General features: G+C 39.7%; 3 protein-coding genes and 1 pseudogene across 4 annotated transcripts; 2 read left to right on the top strand and 2 right to left on the bottom strand.

Moving 5' to 3' along the window:
- Positions 1-616: 616 nt before the first annotated feature.
- Positions 617-8,119, bottom strand: LOC144628542 (uncharacterized). 2 transcript variants are annotated; one of them, XM_078486658.1, is made up of 3 exons: positions 7,865-8,119; positions 5,027-5,449; positions 617-1,457 (listed from the first exon to the last, which is right to left on the bottom strand). In XM_078486658.1, exons 1-3 carry the CDS (start codon positions 7,923-7,925, stop codon positions 1,336-1,338), a joined length of 606 nt encoding a protein of 201 aa, XP_078342784.1. In that variant the 5' UTR covers positions 7,926-8,119; the 3' UTR covers positions 617-1,335. The 2 variants fall into 2 exon arrangements, with proteins under 2 accessions (XP_078342784.1, XP_078342785.1); XM_078486659.1 differs by having other exon boundaries at positions 5,027-5,423.
- On the top strand, positions 2,755-4,082 carry LOC144628516 (beta-1 adrenergic receptor-like; annotated as a pseudogene).
- An 869-nt stretch (positions 8,120-8,988) lies between the features above and the next one.
- Positions 8,989-15,638, bottom strand: LOC144628492 (uncharacterized). Its single transcript, XM_078486600.1, has 5 exons — positions 15,501-15,638; positions 14,875-14,952; positions 12,996-13,221; positions 11,820-12,103; positions 8,989-10,667 (listed from the first exon to the last, which is right to left on the bottom strand). The coding sequence occupies exons 2-5, from the start codon at positions 14,930-14,932 to the stop codon at positions 9,496-9,498; spliced, it is 1,740 nt and encodes a 579-aa protein (XP_078342726.1). The 5' UTR covers positions 14,933-14,952; positions 15,501-15,638; the 3' UTR covers positions 8,989-9,495.
- A 796-nt stretch (positions 15,639-16,434) lies between these two features.
- LOC144628501 (uncharacterized) lies at positions 16,435-20,322 on the top strand. Its single transcript, XM_078486610.1, has 4 exons — positions 16,435-16,493; positions 17,469-17,771; positions 18,753-19,018; positions 19,235-20,322. The coding sequence occupies exons 2-4, from the start codon at positions 17,476-17,478 to the stop codon at positions 20,242-20,244; spliced, it is 1,572 nt and encodes a 523-aa protein (XP_078342736.1). The 5' UTR covers positions 16,435-16,493; positions 17,469-17,475; the 3' UTR covers positions 20,245-20,322.
- The last annotated feature ends 3,150 nt before the right edge of the window (positions 20,323-23,472 follow it).

The following is a 23,472-nucleotide window of genomic DNA, read 5'->3' as shown; positions in this document are numbered from 1 at the left end:
AGTTTTGCTCTCCAAAGACAAAAATAGCCTCACCATCCATTGTTAATGCTAAAGGACAAAAAAGCAGTGGAATTAAAGGCCTCAAAGTTCTTCAAAAGGCGAGGTATTTATTTATTTCTCAACAAAATCGAGTTGTAGTTTACCGTTCGCAGTTTGCCGTTGTTTGTTCATCTCGCGATGATTTTCACGCCATTGCGGTAAAATTCATTCGATTTTTTAGACTCTATCTATGTGCTAAACTGCATTGTTTATCTGTCACTTTTTGCTTAAACAGAACACTATTTACCATCATTCAAGGAAATGAGATTCTTTGATTAAAAACGGACAAATTAATTACCACAATATTGTGCCGTACGTAGACGCTACGCATTTCATTCAGTTTGGCCCTGTTTATCAGAATAAGAATCAACGCAGAGATTATTAATTTGTTAAATACAAGTGTATTAATAGCTTGTTAAACTGCTTTTCGGTCAAAGAGTATTTTTGAATCAGAAAAATAGGCTTAGCAAAGTTGCAAAGCTTCTATTAAGACTTTTCAAAACATTTAAGCTTATAGGGAATTGTTCGGGAAGCCGAAATCAATTTAAAAGTGTTAGGTTTTGTGGCATATTTGTGCTTTATTTTAGTATGACTTCATTTACTTTTCTTGATTTTCTGCAGTGTAAATTAAGCTCTAACATTTCTTGAGTACGGTTCATTTTAAGCGAAGCTATTTTATTCGGAATTAATGTTTGTCTTGCTTAATGCTCGACTCTTGCTTGTCGATCAAGTCGGACTCGACATTGAAATCAAATCCGCGCGTATACAAACAAAGATTTTGTGACAGATTTTTTCACGGTTTCTTAAATCCAAACAAACTTAAGTAGGAAAAAATAAAAACGTTATTTACCGGCCTAGGTCGGTCCGTATTGGGAAAAACTGTACCCTCGGTCTTGAGCACGGCCCTCGGCCTGCGGCCTCAGGCCGTACGCAAGACCTCGGGTACAGTTTTTCCCAATACGGACCTCCCGGCCGGCAAATAACATATATTTATTTCCCGCATTTTCTTTTTCTTTTCTTTTTTTCTACAGTAGAACCACTATTAATCGGTCACCTTCGAAATTCAGGGAGATGGCAACTGACCGCTAACAGGGGTTTGCCCTGTGGCCGCTTAAAAGGGGTTTTAATTACAGTATTATACTGACAATATTTTCGGGACTTTAGTAACTGTCCGCTCAATAGAGTTTCCATTGTATTTTCTTCCTCGCGCTTATCCTTTCAATGAATTTCTTAATGTTCTTTCAATGGCATCTACGCCATATAACTCGCGCGTGAACAGTACCCTAAGACTGCTCGCTAGCTGAAGATAATAATCAAGAACACGAGTACAGTTGATACGGCGTAACGAGAAGAATGTAACATCACTTTCCCATTGGAAGATGGCTCGTTTATTTCTGAGCTTGACTGGTTTGCATGACCTGGGAAAAAAGAAAGAAAGAGCGAATGTGATTCAGAATTTGTTTACATTCCCTCCGCAATGTACACTTTAATTGCACCTAAGGTAGTATTATAATGGAATCAACCTTTATCGTTGGGTTGGGTTGGTTAGCTTTTCAATCGACTGTAAACTTGGTTAGGACTAATTTGAATTAGAAATAGGTTCAAAATTTTTGATTTTCCAGTGGAAAAACTTTAACAGTCATTTATATTCATCAATGCTTTTACTTAACCAACTCAACTTAAAGGCCTAAAAGTAGTTTTCCATTTACATTGTAGCTCAATACTGGACAAATCTAAATAAAAGGAAAAGGTGCGAAAAAATAGAAGAGGGCATGCTCGGAAATACACCTCTTTTGTAACCGTCACTGTTGAGGATGTCTCGATTCTTCTAGTGGCCTTTTTCTTGCTGGGGAACTGGAGGGTGGGAGACCGGGATGAAAGGGGCGGGAGGCTGAGGAAGAGAGGGCGAGAAGCGGGATTCTTAAAGTGGCGGGACTTGGAAGGAAAACGAGTAAAATCCCGAAAAATTTCGTTATATTTCGCAATAGATATGAGAAAAAGAGGAGGGAACCACCTCGGAAAGAGGCGGGAAGCGTGAGTAAAAAGTACGGGAAGCGGGAGGTTCAGATCCCCCTGACCCAGCCCTCTACTTTTTCTATGGGTCAGGCAACATAAAATCTACCAATAAGTTAAAGGAAAGGAAAACTAGTGAAAAAAATTTCCTTGTCTTTAAATTAAAGTTACATGCAGATAAATAGAAACGGCGCATGTCACACACATAAACAATACTTTGAATGAATATTGTAAAGAATTCAATACAGTACAAAACAGGTGTTTTCAGTGTTCAAAACAATGCATTGTATTGTGGCGAGGTCACATAACGCACCGTTTCAAAGGTGATAAACCACTGGCAAGCCTTAAAGAACTCTTTAACATTGAATTGAAGTAAGTTTTTCTCAGTTGTGAAGCAGAAAAAGAAGAGCTGCTTTACGTTACGTTAAAAGAAAAAAAAAAGAAGAAAAGCCGATGGCGGAAAATCGAAAGAATAACGCCCCCACTCCAGAAGTCTTGTCTTCAAAAAAAGCCTTTCAGATTGGCTCGAATGTGCCATAACCGGTTCCAAATCCCACTAGATTTTGTATAAAAAGATAAAACGTTCTCGAGCTTCCAGCCGGTCTCTCCGTCGCCAGTCTGCTGTCGCTTCACGGCCTTCTCCTCCTGTTCTCATAGTATGTTTGAAAACCATTGTTTCACATTCTATACTAATGAATATCTCAAGTTTCCTTTAGGGAAATTAGTACCTTGGCCGGAGAATGAAACTGCTTTTCAGTAAATATGTATTATACAACCCTGTTTCATTTCCAGTGTAACTATTGTTTTACTCGTTAAATGCCTTACACTTTGGTTTTACATTTTCTGGTAGTTTCCAGATAAGGACGTTCGCGCTAAATGAACTAAAGTACACGCAGACTGATTTCAGTAATCAATCAAAGATGAATCACACCACAGACAACGCCACATTACCAAGTTGTGGTTTCGATTCTCTTGCTGTAAATCCTACGAAGAATTCTCCCGATCTTCACCCCATTTTGACCGTCAGAATCGCCGTTAACGCTCTCACCTGTCCTCTCATCATTTTGCTAAACATCCTGGTGATTGTGGCAGTGAAAACCAACCGACAGCTTCGCACAAAATCTGACATAGCACTCGCCTTGTTAGCCACAACTGACCTTGTAGTTGGACTTGTTGTTCAACCTTTGCATATCGCTGGAGCAAGTTTACTTCTTAACGGTCAAGAACAAAGCTTTTGCACTTTATCTACCGTACAATTAAGTGTTACTGGCAAATGTTTGGTAGCGTCATTTAATCATTTGCTTTTGATGAGTGCAGAGCGTTATCTCGCGATAAAACACCCTTTCACGCACGATAACCGGGTAACTGAAGTTCGTATCCTCATAGCCTCTGGTCTGGCGTGGGCTGCAGCGATCCTCCTGCCCATGGAATATCTCTTGATGACACACAAACACTTTGTGACAATAATAGTAAGTTCTGTATTACTTTTGCTCTATCTCTGCGTAATGGTTTACTTTAATATTGCTGTTTACAAGGCAGTCCGCCGCAACGAGAAACAAATTGCGGCTAACCAAATTTCTTTAGAAGCTAAGGAAAAATTACTCAAAAACAAGAAAGCTTTTTATACGACAACTATTGTTCTGCTTGTAATTTTTCTGTGCTATATCCCAGTGCGCTTCTGCGCTGTTATTAATATTTCCTTTTAAGGACAGAATTCCTGCGAATGTAGAAAACATTGTTTTTTCTCTTGTTACTTTCCTGCCAGCACTGAATTCGCTGTTTAATCCGTTGATTTACGCTGTTAGAATAAAATATTTTTGTGTAGCTTTTATTCAGTTGTTGACAAGAAAAACTGTTGCACAATCTAAGGAACTCGAAACGAAAATCTTTGGACCCAGACAGGTTGGAGTCGTTGCTAATGTAGAACAAGGAGAAAATAGAGCTAGCCTTGAAGAAGATGAGCAACAAGGAAATGAGACATTGAACAATGGACATGAAAATACAGTGCGAACATAGCCCCAAGAGGAATATGAAGAAACACCTCTGTGGTATCAATGTAAACATTTCAAAGCGCAGGCTTTTCCCCGCGGTACGGAGGGGGCACCCCAGGATTTTCCTTTTTTTTTTATTGAAGTGCAACAATACATACAGAAAAAAAAGACCAGAGATTACATATCACATATGGCTAGCTAAAACAAAGGAAATGTACCCAAACTTAACGTATTTCATAAGGTCTACTCAAATCTTATTGTGAAATAGAAACAAAAAGTGGAGAAATTAAAAAATGGAAACCTTTTGCGGGATTCATAAGGTATGTTTAATATCTTACGTCCTGTTGTTTTCTCTTTTTTTCCTACTTAACTTTCTACTCCTAATCTCTGACAGGAACATAGGTTACTTTTTTTTAAAATCTTAAGTGCAATCACTCTTTTTCACTTTATATAATCTCTTCCTGTATTTTCCTTCTCTTTCTCTTTCCCTGTGGTGTTATTGTAATTGCTTGTAGTCCAAGTAGCGTTTTTTGTAAGCTGTATTTAGGTATTGTTAAAGACTGTTAGTAGTCTAAGTACTGTAAGGATTTTCCTACAAAATCCTTCAATGCACTGAGTCGTAAAGTTTGTTTGGTTATATTGTCAAATTCCACAAAACATCAAAATACTGTAAGGACTATTTTTCTGAGTCGATCATTCGTGGTTAATAACAAATTTTCAAAACAAAGAAAGGGTGCATCAAAATGCCGCAAACTGTAAGTCAAGCTATCACCATGGTAACAAGACGATATTGACATTTCAGTTGAATCCCGATAACTCGAACCTTCAAGGGAAATTAAATTAGGCTCGAGTTATCGGGAGGTCGAGTTATTGAGGGCAAAATTAGTAAGAAAATGACCTGAAGGGGAATCGAAAAAGGTTTGAGTTAGCGGGAGGTTCGAGTTATTGAGGGTTTCAGTTATCAGGATTCAGCTGTATCTCACCTTCAAGCCTTTGTTTCTCTCCTCTGTTATTCTCTGTCCCAGGCCTCTCTCCCTCCTGAATGGTAATGAGATATTTCTGACGGTAATAACAGGTGAATGGAAAATGCAAATCGAGTGCGTGCGAGACTAACGCGCGTGGCGAGACACTCGCACGCGATTCGTTCTTCGACAATGAATTTTCCACAATGTTCGTAAACTTAATATAGCTGTCTTTAATCACGTGGGTTGTCCCGCATCCTTGAAAAGGAACTTTGAACAGGGCAGTAGTGTTCGTCACGTGATATGGCTTGCATGAAAAGTGTCGTAGATGAAGTGAAGATGGTTTGATGCTTGGGATGTCTTCAAGGTTCATTTTTAACACCATGAAATCATTAAGACATTGTAGGGTAACTCTTTTCTTGTGTAAGAATTGGAAAGAACGAGCTGTAACATCAAAATGCATTTTTTCTTAGCAATCTAAATGCAAGTAGGTTACTTATAATAATAGTCGTGCTCTTTTTCTCAGGCCGTTTCACGCACCGTTTGTTCCTTCCGCGAATTTGAAAAAGCTGTCACGTGAGTAATTGTGATCTTTGATCGACCTCGAGGAATGGCGGGGCGGATCTGGGGGGGGTGCGGGGATGCGCACACCCCTCCCTCCCTCTGAGATGACATGTTGCTTTCAGAATACAACTGGTATTCTGCGAAAAAGAAAAAAAAAACCTATGCGGTTTATCGGTCCACCCCCTCCTAAGAAAAATCCTCAATCCGTCCCTGAATGGGCCCTTTGCAGCATACAGTCACTTGGCACAAAATCCGTCTTGCTGGAGAACAGGCTACGCACCAAAACAAAGAAAAGTCAAGCTTGACTACTGAACTACGTCGCTTTGTTTTTGATGTCTTATCGTGTAGCTCTCCAGCATGGCGGGTATTGTAGGTGAACTCTTTTTCCGGACCAATTCGTGTCGGTAAAGATGCTGCATAGTATTCTGCAAGTTTGTTGGACTTTTTCACGGTCATGTCTATTGAAGAATTCCCATTTTGTACAGCTAAGAATTTAAAAGCCAAAATTCATCATCAAGTGATCACCGTTTTCCTGAATCCGTGACAGAAACTAACGGTGCGTGAAACGGTCATAAAAAGCCACTGTTCTTAAGCATCCGCCTCGATAATCTCCAACAACCCAAAGGCAGCGGAGCCCACCGTCTGTCGCCAACAAAACCCCCGGGGGGTTTGGGGCGAATTCCCCTTCTCAAATATCCTAAAATGTCTTTCACAGTGTCTTTTTACAGTGTGTCTGTAATCGATTTTTGGCAATACATTACTAGGCGGTTCAGACGATCCTGCTGCATGGTGCTTCAATTTTGGGTTGTTGGACGTCGGAGGCTCGTTGTTCCCCCCAATACTCGTCAAGAACGATCTGATAACACGATTTTTTTCTTTACAAACCAATTTTATGCTGTACTAGTGGTTCTTTCGGCACTGAAAGGTGAGGGGGCTGAGCTGCCCCCCCCCCCCCCCCCCTCTCTCCCCCTCTTCCTGCTCCGCCGCCTTTGAAAAAGGTCTCTTGAAATAAACTATCCTGCTCCCAGGCTTGTTCCCGAAAAACCCCTGGGACCCCTTCACACTAAGATATAGACGATTACTATAGAGAAGTGTCGTACAATTAACCTTCACTCGATATTCTACATCAGTAAAATATAATACTGAAAGCAGACAATCTGCGTACTCTGAAACAACTCGTTCTATGAATATATTTAATTTATGGAATTATTCCTTTTGTAACAAGACTATATTTTGCTAAAATATTCAAAAATACGAAGGCCCCGCAAAATAAAAATATGCCAACAGTAACCAGGCTGCTGGATACTGCTTTTGCATTTAATCCAGACAATAGTTTGTAACGACTTAGACATTTGGGATTAAAAATTGAATAATTGAAACTGCGTGAGCCAAATGAGTGGGAATTATGACGGTAATTTCCTGTTTTTAACAAACTAAAGTCAATTAATGCTCTCCGCTCTAGCCATCAACATTTTTCACTTTCAAAGCATATATTTTCCAAGGCGATACTGACATTCCTGTCATTACTAATAACAACTCTTTCCTCGGAAAACACGCGAATATCTTACAGCATGCTTCTCGGATGTTTTAAGTATATATATCGGCTTCCTTAGCCAATTGATCATTTATTATTGACAATTTTCACGTTTAACTGCCAATATGCTTTTTTGCGAATACAAAAACCTTAAAAAAGTTCTTAAGTTAAATGGTTTCGACATTAAAATGTTTAAAACTATTTAAATACGATTTTATAAGCTTGTTCAGTGATATTATGAAATAGCTTCCAATTAAGTATTTGCGTTTTTTCTTTCTCGAATTAAGAAAATCGTTTCGAAAAATGTGCCAAGAGTTTTTAATTTTTAAACTTCAGCTCTTAGTAAATCCAAGCGATACCGCAGTGTAGCAATAATTTGCTGTAATTGATTTGCTATGCACACTGTAGCATGATCATGATATGATATGATATTGCGTTCCTGGAAAGATTCTCTTATAGTCACGGAATCTATGCGTTTTGAAAATTCGAAAACAATGCTCATGCTAAATGCACGCATTTCTATAATTGTCTGCAGTATGGATAGCTACGGAGAAGAGGAGCAAAAAGTTTCAGTGGTAAACTGTGAACGAAACATTTTAGCGAGAAAAAAGGTTTAAGAAAATTTTAACTAGAGAGTTTTAGATATGTATCAGATATTCGAAACGCACCATCTTGGCTGAGCATAAAGAACTTTATACATAATAATACTTATATTTTATCTCCAACGATCAAACCTCGTTATAATTATATTAAGCACCTACCTGCAGTGTTATTTAACGACATCGATGTAGTTAGCAAGAGCATAATTGCCAAAGTCCTCATGTCGTCTACAGAAACTCAGAGAAAGGAAATTGCGTGCTCGAAAAACATCCCGAATTTTTGAAGGCCTTCTGCAATATCGATGCCATATCATATTTCATTGTTGGCACGGGAAGTTTAAACAATTCCTAGGGGGTGATGAATGGAGAGAGACCCCCTCCCTCTCTCCCTCTTATAGCGTAACGACACAGTAAAATTTAAATAGCTTTACACGCAAGTATAACATTTACCCAAGTCAACAAACCTGGTATTTTTGGTCTTCCTGACCCAGGAGTAGGAAGGGGGGGGGGGGTGCACTATGTAGTTACCAAACAAAAGTTGCGAGAGATGCGAAAAACACCTGAAATATTCACAACTTGATTACGTGTCAACTGTGGCATCACGTAAGTTGAATTCAAACGTCATGGTAAAATTACCAAAAAATTAATTAAAAACTATTGTAGATATGTCCAAAAGCAAGAAAATGGAAAAAGAATCTTTTAAACAGAAATAGCTTTGGGTAAACATGCCTGTCAAGAATGGTGCCCATAGAAACAACAAGCTCTGTATATGTCTAAAAACAATTTGATGCATGTATAATTTTTTTCAGTCTGAGCGAGTAAAATTCAACAAAAAAAATTCAAGCGATATTATCAAGAACAAGCTCTCTCTCGAGATTGCACAAAAAGCTCTCCATCGCAAAACCTAATCATTTGAATATAAATGCGCAAAAATATTTTTTTCTTCTTCTTCTTTTTGTTCGTCCTTGCTTTCTTGCGTCGGAAGGAAGTCCACCTGCATGGTTTTTTTTAAAAAACTAGTTGGGAGAAAAATAATATTTGAAATATCGATACATTTTTTACCCTCAAGTGATCGTTTCATTAATTTTCAATCACTTATCTATTTAACAATGCATTCTTGATGGAAATTGTTTAAGTCGCGATGTAAGGAGCTGAGCTGCCAGGTCTGTAAACAATAATATTACAAAAGAGAGTTCCCGTCACTGATGAAATGTTTAAATTAATTTCCCATAGTTTTAGGAATGTGCACTTTACACTGAGAAAACGAGTTGTATTTTGCTCAAATATTGATTTATATTGCTTTTCATTCACTAACATCGTTTCTCTTTCGCTCATATTACTTTTCTTGCACTCAAATCACTGAACGAATTCAACGACAGAGCATTGCTCATTGAACGATACCTTAGGCTTTTTTACTTCCATTTGTGAACAAACAAACAAGCAAACAAACAAACAAAAATTTTTCTGATCAGTGCGCGGTCGTGAGCCTCTGACACACACAGTCAGTCAACATTGGTTTTATGAAAAGATGCGGAATCACATATCATAAATGAAGAAAGATTTATACGTGTTCTGCGGTGTTTAACAAGCTGCAACTTTTACTCTTCATAAGCAAACATAAAGAATTTGTCTGTCGCTTCAACAAGTCGATCACATGTGCGTACGTTTTGAACGATATTGACCAATGAAATATAAGACTCATTATCTTGTTCCTTTTCACATTTTTTCAATTTGTCATAATTTTATTGGCTAACATATGTGTAGGCTTTTTTTCTTCACTTTTTTTTATGTCCTTATCCAACTGGTTGAGGTGGGGGAGGTTTCATCTCCTTGCTGTTGTCAATTGTCTCCACTTTCGGTGGAGGAGGCTTGATCCGTGGAAACTCTGGAGGCTTGTTCTGGTCTGCCACTGCAGTCGCGTTAAGGCCCACATCCTCTTGAAGCTGGTCAATAGGCTTGGAGGCACTCCATGTGGACTTCACTTCGTACTCTGTGGTTTCTTCAAACTGACCTGTCATGGTGAATGTATACAGATCCTCATTTGTTAAGATATCAATGAGGTTCCTGGCCTCAGGGTAACGTTGTCTCATGGCGTGCCATTGCCAGGGAAGCATGTTTTCATCGCTCTGTTCCCTCAAGGCTTCGTAAAACGGCTTTTGTGCGTCGCCAAAGCTATGCTTCACGACCACACGGTCTCCTGAGCCACGATGTTTTGCATGGAAGTTGGTAAACTGTCCATCATAGCCCCCACCCCATCTCATGTATCCTTCTAGAATGACAGAAAATTTGGGCAGAATCTTTGCTGTGTACGGGATAGTAACCTTTTGGGGTTTTCTTATAGCGCGCCATTCGGAGAAAGACCTTTTAGGTAACTCCTTTGCTTCGTTAATCTTGATGATGTGCCAATCTTCGTCGGCTGTAGATTCTTCTTCATCTCCACCCCATTCGTACTTAAAATTCGTCTTCGCCGAGAATCCTACTCCACCAGTCGTACTTGGCGGCTCATATTCCAAACCAACCTCAATCCCAATCTTGGAGTCCCATGTAGTCGTCTTGACATTCTTCAACGTACGAGCACTTCGAAATTCTAATTCAACTTTCGGCGAATAAGGAGTGTCTCTGTTGTTTATTGCCTTTTTAGTGTAACTTTGAAGAAACTTTTCCTCTTCCAGACTAAACGACTGCATTTCAGACTTTCCAAATATGACGTCCTTCATACCAAACGAGAAGTTGCCAAAATGGATCTTCAAACGAACATCCTTCTTTGGCCCATCTCCGAGGCACGGATCTCTGTTGCTCGATTCCCAAGTTTCTTCATTTCTCTTGAAATCTTCCCCTGTATACTGCGCCCAGCACCCGCCAGCCCACGCATATCCCAGGTTACCAGCCAGCTGACCAAGATAATCCATAGTGGTGTCCATAACGCGCTCTTTTAGCTGCCTCATATTTGTTAGTGCAGGAATTTCTGTTTGCAAAAGACAATACATTTTAATTGTAAATGGGCCCTTTGCAGCAAACGGTCACATGGTACAAAATCCGCCAAGCAGGAGAGCAAGCTCCGCCCTGGGGCATTCAAAACAAATAAAGCCTAGCATGACTTATCCTCCAGCGAAGTCGTTACTTTGTACAATGTGATCGTTAAATGCAAAAGTTCCATTGCACGTTGAATTATTGCTTGTTCATCCAGCTTTTTTTAAAAAAAAAAAAATTTTTTTTTTATAAAAAAAAAAAAAAAAAACCCCAAAAGAAAAAAATTTTTTTTTTTCCGCCAAAAAAAAAAATAAAAAAATATTTTTTTTTTTTTTTTTTTTTTTGTGTGTGTAGAGAGAGATATATATAATAAAAAAAAAAAAAAAAAAAAAAAAAAAAAAACCGAGGGGGGTGTTTTTTTTAAATTTTTTTTTGAGGGGGTTACATCTAGAAAAAAAAAAGTTTCTCCCCAAAAAAAAAATAATATTTACCTTTCGAAAAAACTGGGCTTAGAGAATAAAATATCTTCTCATACGTTCAATTCTTCTTTCGCTTTAAAGGAGGCTTCATGACAATAGACCCGAAAAATTCGATGATGTCGTAGCTCTGTACAGATCCATATGAAGTGTCGCTGATTGGCTGCTGACTGCTTTTGATTTTTTGGTGCACAAGCAATAACCAATCAGCTTAATAAAATTTTTGTAATGCACATCATCAGCATTGAACTTTTCGGGTAAAATGCGAGACCTCTTTTCAGTGACGTGCCTAAATAGGTGTCTAAGCCTTTCGAAATCTTCAAAGGGGGTGGGGGGGGGGGGGGTGGTAGAAAACAAGCAAAATCATTTTTTTTTTTTTTTTTGAGTAAAAAAAAAAAAAACCTTTTTTTTTTTATTCTTTTTTTTTTTTTTTTTTTTTTTTTCCGGATTTTCTTTCTCTTTTTTTTTTTTTTTTTTTTTTTTTTTTTTTACAACACACCCAAAAAACAAAAAAACTCCTTAACGAAGGAGAGTGAGATATTTCACCCTCTATTGGTTTAAGCAAAATCATAGTAATTTACAAAGTGCAGCAGGGGAGATGAACACAGGACCATTGGGGACAGTGAAACAGTGTGGTAAAAGAAAAGCGTAGCGCGTTTATGCCATCTTACCTGGAGCCATCTTGCAACATTTTAATTGTACAATGTTGGAGAGCTTGTAGTTTCCCGACGTTGTCTTAAACCCAACGATGTAGTGCCCTTCTTGCTTGCATTCACTTAGGCCAGCTTTGTTGAAAGTGTTGCTAACATCCTCATTATAGCAGCCATTATTATATTCATATGGGTGATGGGATGGCTTGCAGCACTTGCCCCATTCAACGTTACCAATGTTATGATTGGCTCCTCGATAGAGTCCTCGAAGGAAAAATCCTTGAGGGCAGAGACTCCAGCCTGGACTAAGAAACAATGAGAATAAAAAACCTTATTTGGAAAGTCTACTGCTGCTCTCATATATTTTATTCAAAAAGATTGCTGGCCTATCTCTTACAATACATCTCACTCTGCATTGTGCTATCAGTGGTAGTTTTAATGTGAAAAGCCATCATTCTATTCTCATGGCGCTTAAGAGGGTCAAAAACAAGATTTTTCAGTCCCGCAACCCGCCACCCGTTTTGCCTCTTTCTCACCATCCCGCCTTACAGAGAAGCATCATCCCAATCTCGTCTGCTTACAAAAAAACGTGTTTCCCCTGTCGTCTTAAATAAAAAAAAAAATTAATTTTCCCCAAATAAAAATGCAAGCTGATTTCAGACTCTTTATTAGTTGGAAAAAAGGCCTGGGGTTTATCGCGATTTGATAAACAGAAATCGCGGACAAATCATACTACCTAGCGATATAATATAATATATAAGTGGGTCGCATAGCTTGTTCTTGCTACCTGCCGCAGCCAATCACTTTTCCCGAATTCGAAGTGAACTATGCACGTAAACTATTTGTTTTAGTAGAAATTAAGGTGGGATTGAAGGATACTTAAATCAGTTTTGGGCAATGTTTAAGGATGCTAAAATTTAAGGGGGGGGGGGATATCGAATACGGGATGAAATTATCTTGGGGTGGGAAGGAAAGCGTTCCTTTTTCCAGGCGGGAGGTATGATGTTTTGAATCGATTGCGAGATGGCAATTAAAAACAGCAAGTACAGCGAGCTCAGCTAACACGACCTTTGATGATAAACGAACGTTATTCCCGTGACGATCGAATTTAGGCCCAATTCCGCATCCTGTCAAGCTTATTTTGGACCCGCGCTTAACCCACTATTATTATACTTGATAAAAATCTGTGTTTCTTACTTTCCCATCGTGTTAATCCAGTTTGGCATTTGGCATTGGGTTGGAACATTCCAAAAGGTTTGGCTACGTCTGCAACACTTTGCTTTCTTGAGTCCCAGCAGAGAGTCGTCATCAGTCCTTTCAAAACCGGTGACATAGTAATACCCATCTCTTGATGAACAACTTGTGATACCGAGCTTGCTGAATGAACCACTCCAATCCTCCATGTTGCAGGTATTTGCCGAACCTTCAAGAAAACAATGCCCAAAAGTTTAAGTTTAACGCCATTTATTGGTTAACTGCGCCAATGTTATTTATCGTTAATGAGCTGCAAAGTTTAAGTGGAGCGAATTTGACCTTAACATTTAATGGTTTAACCTTAACATGAAATATCATATATGTTTAACGAACGTGGTTAGGGGGCACAGAGAAAAATTGGGTTCTCCGCATATTAGACACCTTGTTTGAGAGATATCCAGTAGCTTTCTCTACAAAATCTACAAAAAAATGTAAATCAGATCGCTATCTGTTAAGCTTTATACAATAACCAAGCTACTACACGCGTTGTGATTGGTTGATGCCTGTTATCTATTAGAGTAAAAACCAACCCCAAAAAAAAAACACAAAAAAAAAAAAAAAAAAAATTTTTAGACAACCGCACAGACGCACAGATGACGTCACTGAGTGGTGTGGCTCGCGCGCGTAATCAGAGCTCAAAGTCCAAATCAGTGTTGTCGGCAAAGTTTTTCAAAACCCGCGAAGATACAACAAAACAAAAAAGTTCAGCTGAATTGTAAATATACAGTGAGAGACGATCCGCCAAGTATCGTTCACCTTTCGAAGCATTTAACTGGCCTAAACAAGCTTGAAGTAGACAGCGAATGATTCGAGAAATTATCGAAATCTGTAAGAGTTTGTCCGATTCTGAACCTATGGACGACGCGTCCTGCAGGACGCGTGTCACATATCAACCTAGTAAATGGCCCAGCTCACCACGAGTCTCTCGCAGCTCAGTTGGTTAGAGCGCCCAACCGGTATCTGGGAGGCCATATGCATGGATGGGTTCGATTCCCGTCGGGGACTCAGAATTTTTCTTTGTCCCATGCTCGTGTCATGTTGAACAATTTATCAGGTGATTTATCTTCATCACTTTTTTGTTCTTACCACATTTTGACGTCATCTGTGATCTATAACTGAACAGACGCACGGCAAAATAGAATCTATTTGTTAACTTCGTAACGGCATATGACGTTAACGGACGTCATAAAAACGGCTGCATCTTAGATTTACTATTTTTTAAAGGCAGCAGCAAATGGAATAAATCGATAAAAGCTATTCTCAAAACAAAAACAAATGAAAAAGGAAACACACTAATAATGTATAGTTGCTAAAAAAGTTGACTAAAAGACCATTTGGTAATAGAATTATGTTGTATTCCTCGCTAATGTGCGTACAATGAGCGTTGTATGTTGATCAAAGGAAAAGGGAACACAGGAACGAATCCAGTAAGAGCAATGATGGCATTCAATCAAGACTCCACGTTAGGAACAAACATGTGGTGTTTGATTTCATATGGGGTGTGATTCCAACAAGGTTCTCCAGCATTCAACTTTAGTGAGGAAAATTCATATAAATTGAACTACGCTGTACTGAGGCCACCTATAGCCTTGTTGTAACAGCCACTTTTTTGGGCCCAAGAACATCTGAATTTGTCTTTTTTCTATGTACGTTCCCCTTTAAAATTCTTCAAAATAAAAAAGGGTTAAAATATCAAAGAAATCCAGTCAATTTTGTGCGACTTAGGACAGGTAAAATTTGATCAAAAAGGTACCTCAAGCCTTTTGAACACTTTAGAAAACACAACTAATGTAGGTAAGCTATGCACTGTGAAATACATTACCGTAGTGAAAGAACGATAGGCACCATGTTAGAGAAACCACTGCTGCCACGCTCTTCATTTCAAGTATTCTCTACTGACCTGAAGGCCAAACAGAAATGTGAATGAGAGCGAAACTTTTTTGATCTCATACATCCTCGTTAGCACTGCGGGCATCAAACCTCGCCATAATTACAGTTTAGTACTGAAATTGTAGCCAAAGGTAGGCATGGTCTTTTAGGAGACGCAATGGCGTAATGATTTTGCGCTAGATTCCTGACGAGCGGTCTGGATTCTAGCCCTGGCCGGGGTCACTGTGTTGTGTTCTTGGACAAGACACTCAACTCTCACAGTTCTTTCTCTACCCAGGTGCATATGTATAAATCGGTACCCGCGAACCGGCGGATTTAATGCTGGGGGCAACCCTGCTGTAGACTATCATCCAATCCAAAAAAGAAACAGAAATACTCATACTCGCGTCATGCTACGTAAACCGGGAGAAACTCCGGCCTGATGAACCACTTGGCTGGAACAAAGAGTTTCCTTACCATCTTTGTCGGTTTTTTAAGCTGCCAATAGTGCACGGTATTTGACATAAAGAAACACATCACGTAACAAATATCATGACATGAGCAAGTATCGTTTCCTACCTGGAATCCGGAAATCAAAAGATAAGCAAGGTTTCTTTTGATGTAAAACTGTTAACCCGAGAGTACTTTTCACAAATCACTCAAATATTACAATACAGCATTTGGCACAACGATTACGGGCCGAAAGCTAGGTGTATAAATTTCTAGAACCCTAGCTACGCAGAAAGAACGTGTATGAAATGTCAAACCATGTATGGTTTGAAATTTACAAGTTTTGACAATTTTCTTGGTACATGTTTTCTTTAGTTATAAATTTATTGATTACAATCACTCCATTTAGTGCCCAACCCCTAAAGCAGGTCTGGACGAGCTGAGCGAATAAGAAAAACTTGTCAAGACAGCCGTTTGACAGCAGTTGCCAGGTTATGGAAAAGAAAGTCAGTCAAGGGGATGGCAAAAGAAATCCGTTATCTCCAAACAGGAGTTGAATTTATGACTTTCCACACATCAGTCGTTGTTCTACCACTGCGCTAATGGAGCTGGGCAACATAACTATAGAATAGAACAGAAACTTTATTTCAAATGCGACAAAATGCTCGCAGATTGAGTTGTCAGATGAGCTCTCTAGAACGGAGCTTGAACTAAACGCCTGTAGAAGACCAGTTTGCTCATGCATGGCTCAAGCCTTCTCTTTTTGACCCTTCAAAGATGTCACCTTTTTATGCATCATCGGTCAAGATCGCCAACAGAAGAATGACTTTTTTGTTGTTGTTTTTTTTTTCACGTGCAACCCTAAACGATACCTTAAAGGCTACAGTACCTACAAACATGTTCTAAACACCCTAACTGAGACCAAAATCCTTACTTTACACCCCCTAAGCGAGACGACGAGCATCTCCTCACCGGGTAACCACTTGATAGTCGCCCTTCCTAAAAGCAGGTTCCTTCAAGTTGAGTGATTGAGAAAAATGTATCGAACAAGCATTTGACACCTCTGTCACTTAATTAATGACAGACTGACTGGGCAACAAAAGTTACCGATTTTTCTAGACGGTAAGTAGCAGCGTATATCTGCTATACAGCTCAGAATGTCTGAGTAATTCTTTGAGATTCTTAACACTAACAGTAATAAAGGTTTGTAATAGTTTTCAATATAGGCAAGTACAAGGTTTGTATAAAGAATCTTCAAGCGTTCCTCACCCCATTATAGGTCATCTTGTAGAAATAAATTAAACATACAGCGCGCAGATAAGAAGTACATGGCAGTGAAGCAATTTACGTTTTTACTGTGAAAATAAATCTAATTTCAAATTGGAAACAGATCAGAACCGCGAGAAGCGAATGAAGATAAACCAACTTTACAGATCAAAAACTTTAAAAGGCACTTTCTTATTTCGAGGCAAGTACTCGACCTATCCTGTCTTACCTTACTAATCTCGCTTCTGAAGGTTGTTGTAATTATTGTTTTGATTTAATTGCCAAATGAAAATCTTAAAAGAAAGGATAAAACAAATATATGAAAACCAGTTATGATAATTATTATTACAATTTTAAGACACAACGAGTTAAACAACAGGGGAGAAAAACGTTTAGTGTCTGACTCCCTTCCAACCAGGATTTATCACTTTTTACATCTCTATACCATTATATCGTCAGCGTAATCACCAAACTAAACCGATCAGAAGTCCGAATACCGGTAAGTCGAAATGAGAAAGAAATTGAGGCTTAAACTAAGTAATTACTCTCTTTGGATTGAATGTATCCCATTTAGGAAAGTTACTTGTCCACCATTTTGACAGGGTGGCATGAAAATTCGTCGGTGCCCACTTATAGTTCTGGACGCGTGGACGCACTGTAAAAATTCCTTTTCTTGCCCCAAAACACAACTAAACGATCCATTTGCAGGCCGAGGGTTCAGATTCACTCGATTTTTATGAGTTGTCTTGTCTTGTGTTGTCTCGTCTTGTCCTGTCCTGAAAGGTACCACTAGGTATAAATATTCTTTGATATTATGCCTTTCATTGACAGGCATCAAATGTTAGCGATGGATGTAATGTACACTCTTATAATTTGTTTGCTCGCGATATCAAGTGTGAAATCGCAGTTGAGCGAGTGTTCATCATTCTCTCAATTTGGCGATGATATTGACAAGCAAGGATATGCAGAGTGCCCAGCAGGACAAAAGTTTTTGTACCTAAAAGGACTGGAACGCACAGGAACCAACGACAATCTGAAAGATATAACAAAGGGAAAGTGCTGCAAGCCACCGAGCTTGCATCAGAACTGGCCTTACACGTGCCATTCGGCAGATTGGGAACTAAGCTTTAGCAGGTAACGCTCAGAAGTTGCAGTGGTTTCATTGAGCTCTTGCCATTGGAACATTTTGTAAAATTCATATCTTGTCTACTCTGTGTAATATCTTCTGTATAAAAACTGGAATCTTTGTTTATCCTTACAATAAAGAGGGTCTGAATGGGGGTACCTCGATAACACTAAACACAATTTTTTGGCTCTGTTACATGGAACAGTTATATTTTGGGGACTTTAGCCCCGCCCCCCCCCACAAAATTTAATGGTAAAATTGAAACCCCCAAAAAAAAAAAAAAAAAATAAATTAAAAAAAAAAAAAAAATAAAAAAAAAAAAAAAAAAATTGGGGGCCACGGAAGGCGCGTCGCGCTGTACACTTACAGTAAAAAGTTCCGGCTGTAACAGTAAATTTTATCCAGAAAAAAAAAAAAAACAAAAACGGCTCCACCAAGGCAAATATTATTTTGTTTAGTTTATCAAGAAGTTTTCGGCCATTTTCCGACGATTTCCGAAGATGTCGGAAGTCTACCGAAATCCGGGGTCCGAAAAGTTCAAGATTCACCGATTCGGGCAGATAAGAATCACATTGACTGGGGTTTCGTCAAACACAACAATTTTCCGAAAACAGTAAAACTAAAAAATGGCTAATGTAACAGAAAACACTAAAAAATTGTGGGTAAATAACGCTTAACACTAAACCCCATTCAGACCATCAGTAAAGGCCTGTATGGTTCGTCAGTGTTGCCTTTCGGCTATTGTCGTTTCGAACCATTATTTTTAGATCAGTTTAATTCGATTAAAGGCAACGACACCACATTTTAAAGAAACTGATCATCGTTTAAAGGCATGACTTATAGGATTGTTTGCCTTGTGTGTCAGTTATCTCTAGGACTTCGGACTTATAAGTCTCGTAAATCAATGTTCATCTCCTTATAGTTACACGTTAAGTATTTTCTAAAAATTATAATCCACTGCTCATAACAGCTAGTTGATTTTGTTGCAGCGAGGGCTGGGCCACATGTTCACCCGGTTTCTTCCTTCGCGGGTTTCACCAGGGGTCTAGTGACGAGCTAAAAAGCATCCAATGGGCAACCTGCTGTAAACCTGCTCTTCATCCATACTCGTACCCAGACTGCTATGACGAGGACGTGGGCAAGGGGAACTTGCGACAGTGCAGTAAGAACAGTTTTCTAATGGTTGGAATGTACAGAGGAGCGGGAGAGCAATTGTCGAGCATTAGAAAGTTCAGGTGCTGCAAGATGCTGGAAGGTATTTATAAACAAGTTTCAAACCTGATTTTTGATCCATTTTTGTCACAGTTATATTAGACGTCTGGTAACTAAAATTTAAGTACTGCTGTACCATTACTCTCGAAAACAAGGTAATAATTTTCTTTATTAGAAAAGAGAATATCACGTCATGCTTTTACCTTGCCTTATGAAGTTCGCATTGATGCAAGAATTTCTGTCACTATTTTGTCCACAGGCGAAAGAACTCTTACGTCACTTGACCAAGCCAAGTCTCGTGTAATGGATGTGACTCTGACAAAGCTGGCAACATTAGCGCATGCTATGGGCTACGGCTGGACCGGGGGTTGCAGAACCAAATGGCCAGGCATGGACTTTAGAAGGGAAGGTGATACGTGGAAGGCCAATTATCAACGACCGTGCGAGGGATATAAGTCGGAAGACCGCTTGAAGATCACTTACGAAAACTTCTCTTTCAAAGTCAAAAACATAGAATATGGCAAGCCTGTTGTAGACACTATGAAGCCAATTGTTCAAGATGTCGGAGAGATACAGAATAAAGATCCTTTACCGGTTGAAACGACCATCACTCGCGAGATCAAAACAGTGCGGACCGTGGTCCATTCCTCAACAAGCAGATGGAAGGCGGGAATTGGTGCATCCATCTCGCTGAAATACAAGTCCCCTGGTGCTGCTAGCGCTGTAGCAGGGTCCTTTAGTGCCTCAGTTACCTTGTCAGGCGAAAGAGAGAGCGGTCAGGTGAACAAAGACGAAAACGGAGAAATATCTTGGGATATTATGAGAGCACCCGAAACCAACACGGTCGGAGGGCTTTCTGGGGCAAGGTACCAGTTGAACGTCGCGAGGAAGAACGTGACAGTGCCTTACAAAGCTACGATACAGGTCCAGTTCAGTGCTAAACTTGAAGGGTTTCTCCGCTGGGGTGGCGGCAAAGGAGGCTCAAGTCCAAATTTTCACGAAACATACCAAGGATCGGAGGACAGGCCTGACTTCCCTTACAGCATAGGAAGCTCCAGTGAGCCACTCTTTGAGTTCTTGAAGAGAGTGAGTCAGAGAGATGATAAGCCTTGGATGTGGAATGACATGAAACAGAAGTACGAGTGGCTACCAGAAGTGATTGATGCTCTGACTAATGAGAGTCTCTACGAGTTCGAGCTGGAGGGAAAGTTCCACGATGTGTCTGGATTGAATTGGGATGTCAAATGGTCCGATTCGCCAATCAGTTAAGAACATTTGTTAGTAGAAGATAAGAGAAATAGTTCCGAAAAAAATCACAGGTAGGTGATTGGAACACTTGGCAAAACCATTAAAGCAACGGGATTGATAGATAGATAATTATTTATTTAAGGCGGCTTCCGGTATCATGGCTCGAACTGATGTTGGGACAACGTTTTTTTTGTTAAAAAGGTTGCTGGAACCATCGAAAGGGGAAAGCAATCCCAATGGTAATGATCAGCTCATGAAAGTTACTGAAATGAAGATGTTAAGAAGAACACTAACTGAACTGTGTTTAATTAAATGCAAAGATTTACTGTGCGCAGGAAGAAACAAACTGCCTGGAAAATAAAGTATCTTTAAAATGGAATTTCGTTGGTATTTTTCTCTGTTATGTGTTTAGGGGTCTGACGTCATTCAGTTCGGTGGTGTGTTTTGGACCAGTATTTCTCAGTAAAAATGGCCTCATGACCAAAGAAGACTGTTGCAAAATTGTACAAATAACCAAGAGATGAATGTCTGGATAACAGCATTTCTATTAGACTTCTACGACGCCTTAGCTCGGAAGAAATTTGAGATAAAGCTTGGGTGAAGGCGTCGTCTCCTATTTTCTTTTCGCGCGAAGCAAGGGAACGAGGATACTGGAACACAGCACAGCGTTTTGCCCAAGGATTACGGGCCGAAACAACGTGCATGAAATGCCGACCGTGTATGGTTTTAAACTAAGTTGCGTACATGTTTCTTAAGTGATTAATATATTGATTACAATTACTCAATTTAGTGCCCAAACACGGAAGCAGGTCGAACGATCTAGGTGAATGAGAAAAAATTGACTAAGTGGCCGTTTGATAGCAACTGGCAGGTCATGGGAAAGTAAGTCAGTCAGTAGTGTGGAGAAAGTCCGAGATCTCGAAACAGGCCAGCGCCGACCTACCAGAGCTCTGCCGCATAACTAGGTTCAAATGCTGAAAAATTCCATGTACTACTAGGATGACTTGCCAGGCTAAAAGTCGGGACACACTAGGCGACAAGTCGCTCCGTCTGCAGTGCTTCAAAACAAGTCGCTGAAACAAGGCGCTTGTTCGGTACACGCGCAGCGAATTTGGAAAAGTGGGAATGTGAACTACCTAGTTTTCCAATTCAATATGGCGAAAATACATGACGCTCTCTCGTTGGTCACTGTTATATTTTTCGCAGCGACTCGTCGAAGAAGTGTGCACACGCTGTGACAACGCTGCTTTCGCTCATTTTGTTGAGGCGACTCAGCCGCACGAATTTAAACTGGTTTGAATTCGTGTGACAAGTAGCAGAGACAATATTCTGTCGTAGGGACAAAGATTGTCGCAAAAATGCACCATGTCACACGAGGTAACATGTTGCAGCGACTTGTCTCCTAGTGTGTCGCGTCCTTAATGGAAAATGAGTTCTCTGAAAGAGTTTTCCGATTATCATCATTTCAACCATGAAAAGAACGGGCATGCACGTCAGAAATGTTGATTGTAACGCTTAGACAGGATCAATTATTAAGACGGTGTTTTCTTTATTTAAATTCGCCATCACGTTATCCAAAGTCAAATGAAGACTCGAACAGAGAAAGGAACTATATTTAAACGGTTAGAAGGTGGCCTTTTCCGAGTACCCTTTTGCCTGTCCTATAAAAGCAATCCCTTTGCAATGCCTTTTGTATAAAGGGAGACCCCGTGTGAAAAACAGTAACCTCAAGCATATCGTAACGTACGGAAACAGGGAAAATAGTGCATCTCCTTCTTAGTGATGCGATTCATTGTTTTATTCCTCCAAAAGGTCGCTGCACTTTTCTTGTTTGCTTTGCCTTTTACTTCCGTATCGTCTCTGAACCCACCGCTCCAAAGCCCTGGATCCGACCGTTAATTAACCCTTAAAAGGGAAATTATATGGGTGATGAATTCTCTTTTTTTTTGCTCTTTCTTTGAAGTATTAATGAAAATTATTAATAGTTACAGAGGATCAATAAATTTTTATGTCAATAGCTATAATAGACCGGCCTCAAGAGTCCTCATGGGCCCGATGAGGATAAGTAAGTAAGTAAGTACCTATAATAGAAATGTAAATTAACCTGCGATCAGACTAATTTTACTGATTTTAGGGTGTTCTGATCTTGTATTGTCTTCCATGCGTTTGTGCGATCACGTGATAACTTTAACTGAGTGGGAGGACTGGTCAGTAACATATTTGGCTTAAGGTCTGGACGTGTAGACGGTGAGTAGCGCAACAAAATACTGTTTAAAAATACTTCGAATAACCAAAGGCCGAATGTCTGGAAAACTGCATTTCTACGATACTAGTGACAACTTCGATGCTTTCGCTCGAGAGGCATTTGAGATGGAGCCTTCGTTGCAGACGTCACCTGTTCCTTTTCGCAGAAAGCAAAGGAAGAAGATCCCAAAAAGGCGAGGTCTGAAACAGAGGGTACCAAAGGGGGGTTCCTTAAAAAGTGATCCCGTTTCACGCACAAGTTTTAACCAAATTCACGTGTCACGTATACTTGAAACAGCAGAATTCACGGATCACGTGTCTTTTCTAACTAGTTTTCACGCGTCACGGTCTATATCCCTATTTTCACGCGTCACGGACTAATTTTTGCCCCTTTCACGTGTCACGCATAAACCCTTTCCCCCCTCTGAAACAGGCTAGCGAGATTCTCTGAACCAAGTCGTTACTTAAAACCGAGCACCAATTAGGGACACCAGAAAGATTTTTTTCAAAGCTACGCCATTTTTATGAAACGGTTTTGGGTCGACTTCCACGTCTAACGAGCCGGAGAAAGAATTGAAAATGCGGAGAGGGAGAGAGGCGTACAGCTTCTCATGCTATATTTCCTGTCTTTATAAATTTCGGGTTTCTTTTCGGCCGAAAATTTGCACCCGCAGTGCGAGTAGTAGCGGCGTGGCTGCACTAGATTAGCTTCTGCCTAGTAACATTGTCGCTTGCAACGGTGAAAAATATGTTTCTGAAGCATTTGATAAAACTGTACTGTGTTCGTTAACACTTAACCTTCTCAAAACGGTCGTTGCATTTTCAAAAAGCCAGTCAGATAGACGACTGAGATGATCGTCTTGTAGCCATGTTTTTTTTTTTTTTTTTTTTTTTTTTTTTTTTTTTTTTTTTCCCCCCCCCCAAAAAAAAAACAATATACAACCCCCCCCCCAAAAAAACCCCCCCCCCCCCCCCCCTGAGCCGTGTTCATGTGGGAGTCGATAA

Source organism: Oculina patagonica, chromosome 10 (assembly GCF_052425735.1).
Source record: "Oculina patagonica isolate OP01 chromosome 10, crgOcupat, whole genome shotgun sequence".
Lineage (NCBI taxonomy): Eukaryota > Metazoa > Cnidaria > Anthozoa > Scleractinia > Oculinidae > Oculina > Oculina patagonica.
This window is presented reverse-complemented; position numbering and strand designations above follow the sequence as displayed.